Source organism: Notothenia coriiceps, unplaced genomic scaffold, assembly GCF_000735185.1.
Source record: "Notothenia coriiceps isolate Sejong01 unplaced genomic scaffold, NC01 NC01_scaffold00027941, whole genome shotgun sequence".
Taxonomy (NCBI): domain Eukaryota; kingdom Metazoa; phylum Chordata; class Actinopteri; order Perciformes; family Nototheniidae; genus Notothenia; species Notothenia coriiceps.
In genome coordinates, this window is record NW_011360642.1 from 40,862 (window position 1) to 48,942 (window position 8,081).

At 39.4% G+C, this 8,081-nt stretch overlaps 1 protein-coding gene across 1 annotated transcript; it reads right to left on the reverse strand.

Annotated features, from left to right (window-relative positions):
• Positions 1-586: 586 nt before the first annotated feature.
• aire (autoimmune regulator) lies at positions 587-7,363 on the reverse strand. The gene is made up of 14 exons (XM_010785566.1): positions 7,217-7,363; positions 6,881-7,055; positions 6,653-6,799; positions 6,526-6,533; positions 6,262-6,361; positions 5,580-5,695; positions 5,370-5,491; positions 5,191-5,260; positions 4,694-4,825; positions 4,431-4,549; positions 3,510-3,591; positions 3,342-3,425; positions 2,317-2,437; positions 587-770 (listed from the first exon to the last, which is right to left on the reverse strand). Exons 1-13 carry the CDS (start codon positions 7,361-7,363, stop codon positions 2,357-2,359), a joined length of 1,383 nt encoding a protein of 460 aa, XP_010783868.1. The 3' UTR covers positions 587-770; positions 2,317-2,356.
• Between the last annotated feature and the right edge of the window lie 718 nt (positions 7,364-8,081).

Below are 8,081 nucleotides of genomic sequence, written 5' to 3' on the forward strand. Positions count from 1 at the left end.
GCAGAAGTGCGTACATGATGACCGAGGCCATGAACTACACATAACACTATTGGTGACATGTTTGTTTCATTGGACATCATACAGGAATGCAGCGGGGCGGGACATAAGATATGCAAGATTAGAAGGAAGAGATGATGCAACAGAGGTGATAAGCAAGAATCAGCCCTAACACAAAGTACATCATAATACTCTGAGGGTATACCAAATGTATATGTTATTATACACCATATATGTATGCACTCAAACTTCTAAATACTTTAAAACTTTGTGATAAAGTGAACATCGGTAAAAAGCATCAATTCACAGGAAAAACTTTTTTTTTAAAGAAAAACAGCTGCAGACATAAGATATTTTACAATTTAAATATAAGTACAAAATAATTAGGAGCAAAACATTTAAAAGTAAAAGCATGTTTGCTAAGACAGCAGCCTATTTCAGAGTATTGTGTTGTTGCTATAACTTATGCATCAATACATTTACTGTATATTGCATTGTACGTCTTAGAATTCAATTTTCGCAAATCTATTAAATTAGACAAACACAAAGTAGGACATATAGTTTGTTCTAAATAGTTGGGACAAGTATCTCTTTATTTTTGATTAAATCAGGGACATTCACACAACTCGACACAAACGTTGTTTTGTAAAAGGAAATACTTTCCTTATCACAGTTTGTAGGTTGCTTGAGTTCAGTGAAGTATACTGCAGAATAGATGAGTGTTACATCCCATCAATCAGGTGGATGCCATCTAGTGGTGAGAAGGGGTTTGCCTGGCGAAAAAAAAAAGGAGAAATATTGTTAGTTTAGTCAGTGACTTATTAAGACAGAGTACAGCAGTGCTAACTAAGTGACATTTACACAGAATTGACACCAATGTATGTCAGATGTTCTCTATATGAAAGATTCAAATACAACTTTTGTATCTCTGTCAGTGATGTTGCTTTCCCTGCAGGGATCCAGAGCCCCAAAGTATGCAGGATGTTTCATGAACCATTTAGAAAGTGGATTCATAAACAAACAGACACACACAGGAACGTGTTTATCATCCTCTGTTTTGGGCCTGTAGGAGCTGAGAGCCATGGCAACCGAATACCGAGGGGAGAAAAATCTGCCTGGCCGAGCTCCATCCCTCTGGCAGTCATGCTAAAACTCTTGAATCCCATGACAAAAACAACATTCCACATCTAAGTGATAGTCTTCAAGGAATTCCTGTTAAACAGAGGCATTTCTCAGCTTGCATACCTCATCCTATTGAAACCATCTGGTGTAACGTGTGAATCTGGAATCTTTATGCATGTGTGAAAGTTTCATTGTCTTTATTATAATTTTCTGGGATGAGAAACCGATGTCCTCTCTGACATTAGTGTGCTAACTGATTTTAAATTGTTAACCAGTGAGAAAAATAACTCCTCCGACACTGCCTTCTTCAAAATAAACACATTCACACACACACGGGGGAACAGGTAAGACATAAGAAAAGATAAAGGATTCACTTCTAGTTTTATGGCTTTTTAGAAATGTTTTTTTAAACGTACATGAATTCCAGTTTGATAAGCAAAGTTTGCAAAAGACGTCCAAGGCTAACTGACAGCCCCCTACGTCAATGCTGACCCCACGTCCTGCACGATAAGTCTTGTTTTGACTCTTCTTAAATAGGATGGAGTGAAGTTTGAAGTTGAAAAGCATGAAAAAAAGTCGATCTAACTTCATATCACGCAATAATGTCCTTTGGTACAAGCATTTTAACAACCGGGCACAACATCTGAGACACAGAAAGTACAAAGCTCACTATATCTCAGTTTTTTTCAATAGTTAGATTTATCGCGCACTTGTGACACTTATAACAATTTCAACAAAAGTATGTCCTGCGGTGTTAGGATATGTTTTCTTGCAGAGGGTTGAATGTTGAAAATCAAGCGTTTTAAGAGCTCTGTTATTTCCGCCCATACATTGCCCACATGGTGCATGTTCCTAAATAAGATTTGTTCAAGTAAAAGCTCCAAAAAAAGAATACTATTATTATTCAAACACTGAGTGCTGTTTGAAATAAAGCGAGTGGAACTCAAAGGCATCATGGTACAAACACATTACACAGAGGCCAGGAGCAGGAGGGTCAGAAGGGCCCCCGATAAAATATCTATAAACAAACATATTATCTAAAATGTGTGATTTGAGAGGATGCACTGTTTTGACTTGAAAAAGAAAGAAATTTAAAAAATATTAAAACAAATAATGATGTGAAATCAGCCGCTAACAGACATTTACTTCATAGTCTGCATTTCATTATCCATGTTTAAGTCATTATTGTTACTTTACGGCATAACTTATTCCCCCTGAGAGGGCAGGCGTCTGTCGGTCACTGGAAGCACCCTTGGGAGTCGGGGAGGGGCCGAGAGATGTTGTGGAAAGCCCACTGCAAGATGCTGTCAATGGATCCCTGCTGAGACCCAGAGAGCAGAAACAAACAGCCGGATCAATCTCTGGACAAAAGGCAGAGTCCTGGTGACATCATTTGGCAAACATGTACAATATGATGTCCATGACAACGATAATGTTACAATCTTTATCAGATTATTGCTGCTGTTATTAAATGACATTACATCAGTGCATTTTTGAAGTTGTAGGTCATTCGGTCAGCACATGCACTCTTCCTCCATGTGGATCTGAGTCAACTGAAAGGTTCAGCCAGGAAACAACATCAAATGTTTCCTCGTTATAATCATCTTACATCCTTAATGTGTTAGAGTTATGTATTTGAACCACAACTTTAGATGAGGTGAATATGAGGCCCTGAAAAGGTCTAATCCTTATATATCAATCTGGTTAAGAATTTATAGTTTTTTGAGTGCAAAATCATTTTTACAACCAGAAGGAGAGAAACACAAATGATCTATTCTGTTGTTGAAGAAAAACACAACTAACAAAGAGGATATTGGTACTATTAGAACAATGACTGTTAATGAATCCGGCATTCCTGACATTCATTAAATCTTACCTAAACTTAATGAAACTGTTGTAATATTGCATGGGCAAGAACTTAATCATCACACCTTAAACGCAGCAGTGTTAGCTTATAGTACGACATAAATGTGTAAGATTTAAAACCGTTTGAATCTTTCTCAGCACACACTGTTACCTGGACCCAAATGTATTCATTCTTTCATATTCTATGATTTGTTTTTATTTTCAGTTTGATAAAGAGGCGCTGTTTTGTTGAAACACAAGCAGCTTCATAACAACTCCCTCCCTGTGCAGTCATCTTGTCTGTGACATGCATGGCTGTGTGCTGTATTCATATCATGTCTACATCTGTTTTATCGACATAACTGTGCCTCACTCACGTCTCCCAGGATGGAGTCCAGCTCATCTTTGTGGAGGCCGGGCTCAGGGACCGGGGGGCTCTGATCATGAACCCCTGGGGCGAGCTAGACACGCACACGAGATTAAAATCAATCACATTCAGATAATGAAGGTGTATATATCATGTGTACACACACGTGCAGACACACCTGTAGGACTCTGGATGATTCAGCCTCCCTCCCTGCGGAGCCGCCCCAGGGCCCGGAGCAGGACGGGCAGATGGATGTCCCTCTAACACACACAGAGACACAGATGGTGAGTCAGAGTGTTTCTGTGGTAAAGAATGCTACCGTCAATGATGAGCAACACTCCTGAGGATAACAGAGCAATAGGTTTCAGGTGGAAGACTGAACTGTTTGCTCATCATGTCAAACGTATTATTCAATGATTTTAAATCAAATGGCATTTATAAAATGCTGCAAACTCCAAAAAAAGGTTTCAGGTAACATTTCATGCTCTGCTAAAAATGGTAAAGGAATCTTAACTTCATCACCAACTATCACACAAACGCACTTAGACAACAGTCAAATTGGTTTATGAGGTCATCACCAAGGTTTCATTTGTTCTCTGTTTCTATGGTAATATTGAGATATATCATTGATCTTTATCTGCATTATACACATGGACAGATTACTTAAAGGACCGAGTGGGCCAGAGCCTCTGATTGAAATTACTGCAGAGATTTCTTATCGGGAAGTCACAAGAGACGCAAAAAGTCTTGTTCTTACTGTATGTAGGAGGGGTGGGGTCCTTTTACATGTTTGTGCCCAGGGGACCATTGTCTCATAATCAGATCATGAGTATACAGTATACTGCACACCCTGCTGCAACTGTCCATTTAAAACCCATTAGTCACCATTAGCAAGATAAGGATCAGAGCGTTAATGCACATTGTTGATCAATACAAACACAAACGGGAGTCCAGAGGAAGGTCTTTATCAGTGAGGACATATTTACACACTGATGCATGGATCACATTGAGGCTGAGATTAGAAATGTCACGTTTGTGGGAAGTATGCATGTCATCTTCTGAAAAGGTAGGAGATGATAGTGAGGAGTGTGTTTCTTACTTGGAGGAGAGGCAGTGTGTGTGGAAGCGCTGCAAACACTGGAGGCAGCGAGTCAGCTCTCCTCCTCGGTTACAAACACCGCACACCTCCCTCACACTGAGCAGCTCTCCACCTGAACACTGGACTCACATGTGATGCAATTTTAGAGAGCAGCACAGAATTACCAAATGGTCAGAGGAAGTAATAGCAGAGTTATTGTTTAACAAGTGGGATAAAATGGGTGAAAATATGAAGGGTCACCAAGCCGATCACAGAGTCTTTACCTGGCTCATGCCACTCAGCTCATTTGTAGGAGCTGCGACAAGACACGAGGATGAGAGCAAGGAGAAGAAGGAGACGTCCATGATGGAGTTACTGGAGCTTGTAATGGTTTGCTGCGTCTGGGCAATGAGTGGCTGTAATATAAATATTATGACCATGATCAGTACTGGAAAATATAGAGCACAAACCATTCAGTCTAAAAACTAATCTTTTAACACAATTTTATCATCAGATAATAAATATTTTAAAAGGAGAGTATTCAATGCTACTGTGTGACAAAAATAATGTATTATACTAGAATACAAAACCAATTAAACAACTGATTAACTATAACCAACTATATCAACATCATGAAAATAACTGTATACATTGTTTGTTTTAGGAAGCAGATCATTAATAGTCATAAAAGAATAACCATTATGATCTGAAAATATTATACATCATGTTGTGTGGAAACTTTTTAATACAAATATAATTTTTATATCCTTCAGATACTTACTTGTAAAGGCAGATGGGCATTCTCTCTTTTCACTGTGTTGCCACAGCACCAGTCACACTGCCACGTGCCACTGCAAATAAAACATGTAACTTCAGATTTAAACTTCTTTACAAAGCAGAACTTGACATAACAACAAATGACACAGAGACAGAGAGTGATTAAAATCTTTAGTTTTTCACCACGGTATAGACGTGAGTGGAGGGAGAAGGCAGGTCAGATGAAAAGCTCGAGGACATCCATCACAACAAATCAGCTCCCCCCCGTCCTTACACACTGCACACTCATCATCATTATACTGAGCCTAAACACAGAGATACAAAACACTTAGGACACAAAAGCAGCTTCAAAGGAAAGACATGTGAATGAGTGAATGCTGAGAGGATCTCTACCATGCCTGTGTGTGTCTCCCCCTGGTGGTGAAACGTGTTCTCAGCAGCTTGGGATGCTCCATTTGTCTGCGCAGGGTAAAACTGTTCACCAACTTGTATGCACTGTCTGACAGTTCCTGTTAAATGACAACGGTTTTTAACATTTATTTTTAAAATAGTAGTTCCTTATTTAGCTATTATGCTATTTGATCTAGAGTGATGCATAATTTCAATGATTCAATATAATTGAAGCAAAGTCAAATTCTTGATTTGAACATCATAATCATCAGAAAGATACACATTTATTTTGTTGTGGATTTACAGTTTTTTTTTATTTTGTACTTATATCAAACAGAATATACACAAAATCTAAAGTTTGCTATACTATCTTTTTCTTGTTAAGGCCAGGCGATACAGAAAGAATAGTTCTTCTGCAGATTCTCCTTTGGCCCAGACAAGTGATGGTTAGAACTGAGCAACACATTCAGAAACTTTAATACTCCAAAAAAATCCATCACCAGCCTACATGTAAATCAAGTATTCAGGTTAAGTACTTTTATATGGTAAGTGTTGGATAAGGTTTATGATTTTTTTTTTCCAACAGGTAATAAGTAAATGTATTGGATTCCTTTTGCAAAGTTACCCTTCCAACCTGCTGGGTAGTTCTATCAATATGTGTAGCCATAAAAGTAACCAGGCTTACCATCTGAAACAAACATCTGTTGGATATGGATCTTCTCTGTGGCTTCATGGCTGACCGGCAGCTCAGCTAAGGAGGAAGAGGAGGACAGAGTGACTGGTCCCTGGACAGAAGACGACACCGCATCTGTGGCAGAACTTGGGTTCAATGTTTCTGTAATATTAAATAATTATATTTACATCTAGAAAATATAACTGATTTGTAATTACTATTTCCAGATGTTGGCCGTGGGGCTGCAGCTCCACTCTTCACTCTGTACAGTCTTACTTTGCCACCTGGAAAAATCACACATATCATCATCATCATCATCATCATCATCATCATCATCATCATGAGCTTTAACATGTTCTTAGTTAGAAATCAGAGTCAGAGGAGATGCATTATGGGAAATAACCTGGTCCATCGCTTGTCTTGGCATGATACTGAGGTTGCAGATTGTGTGAGTTTGTCTTTCTGTCCTCGTGGCTCCTCTTCTTGATGTGAGGTGTTTTTGTGTTTTTAGACAATTTCTTCTCACCTCTGGCACCTGCAGCATCCCATTCTGTCCAAAAAATGTCAGCAAATGATAAATGCATACTATAACTTTTGATAAATATGTTGGTGAAACTTGAACGTTACGCACTGGAGTGTAGGTTAGTGAGCAGCGTCTGCAGTTTAGGGTAGCTGTCCAGGTTGTAGTCTTTTGACAGGTTGCTCCAGAAGGCCTGGATGGTGGATCTGCTCTGCTCCAGGACCCAGGACAGGAGGGAGTACATGGCCTTATGGATCCCCTCACTGCCTTCCTTCTCCAGAGTGTCCTATAAGCAACAGGGGGTGTGTGAACTCTTCAGTCTGAATTGATGTCACAATCTAAAAAGGTGTTCCTGGGTCATCGTCTAAATTATTGCTTTTCAGTGTTTGATTGGGTCGAAAATGGCAAATGAATGTAATCAAAGTGAAAAAATAATGTTGTACTTACCTTCAGTAGTTGGTCAGTGATGATATTTGTGTCCACCAACCCGTAGACAAGAGGGAAAGGGTCGTCTACAGCCATGGCGATATCTGTCCGCAGCCCCCTCAGCATGGAGCGGAGGTTTGTGTCCCGAAAGGCTTCCACTCTGGACATGATCCACTTTGTGAGTGAATCAACTCCAAAGTGATCCGAGATCATACAAGAAGTACTTTGGATGGAAGAGGTGTGTCCTTCTCAGGGAGGAACATTGTGCATAGGTGTGTCGTTTCCTGCTGACGATTACTTCATTATTGATACATTTGCTGATTATTTTAAAGATTCATTATTCAGTCTACTAATATATGAAATATAAATAATGTTAGTAAAAACTGAAAAATGCCATCAGCTTGTCAAAGTCCAAGGCGATTTTTTTTGGCCGTCATAAAAAAAGAAATACATCGCCATATTTGAGGGGCATTTGTTGCAACTCTAGCGTGTACACATTACCATGCAAATGTATAGCACTGATGCCACTGATTTCGACTGGCTGAGGTTTTCACAAAGGTTTCACCATTGTGGAAATCGAACCAATTCCCCCTCGACCTCTTGTCTGAGTATGTGTCTCTGTGGAGTTCATGTGTCCACTAACAGCACTAACTGTCTCCTTCCATCTGTTGACCCTCATGGGGGTTGTATGAGAAGCTGTCCATCTAGGGGAATACCTGTCCTCTTGTATTGGGAGGACTTGATGTAAGTGTCTTTAAAATGTCTTGTGACAGTTTCCTTCTTAAAAGGTTCTTTCCACCACAACTTCCCCATAACTATCAGATGTTCAGACACTGACTCACTGCGTGGAGCTCAGGATTGGTGCAATAATTATGACAAAATTAAC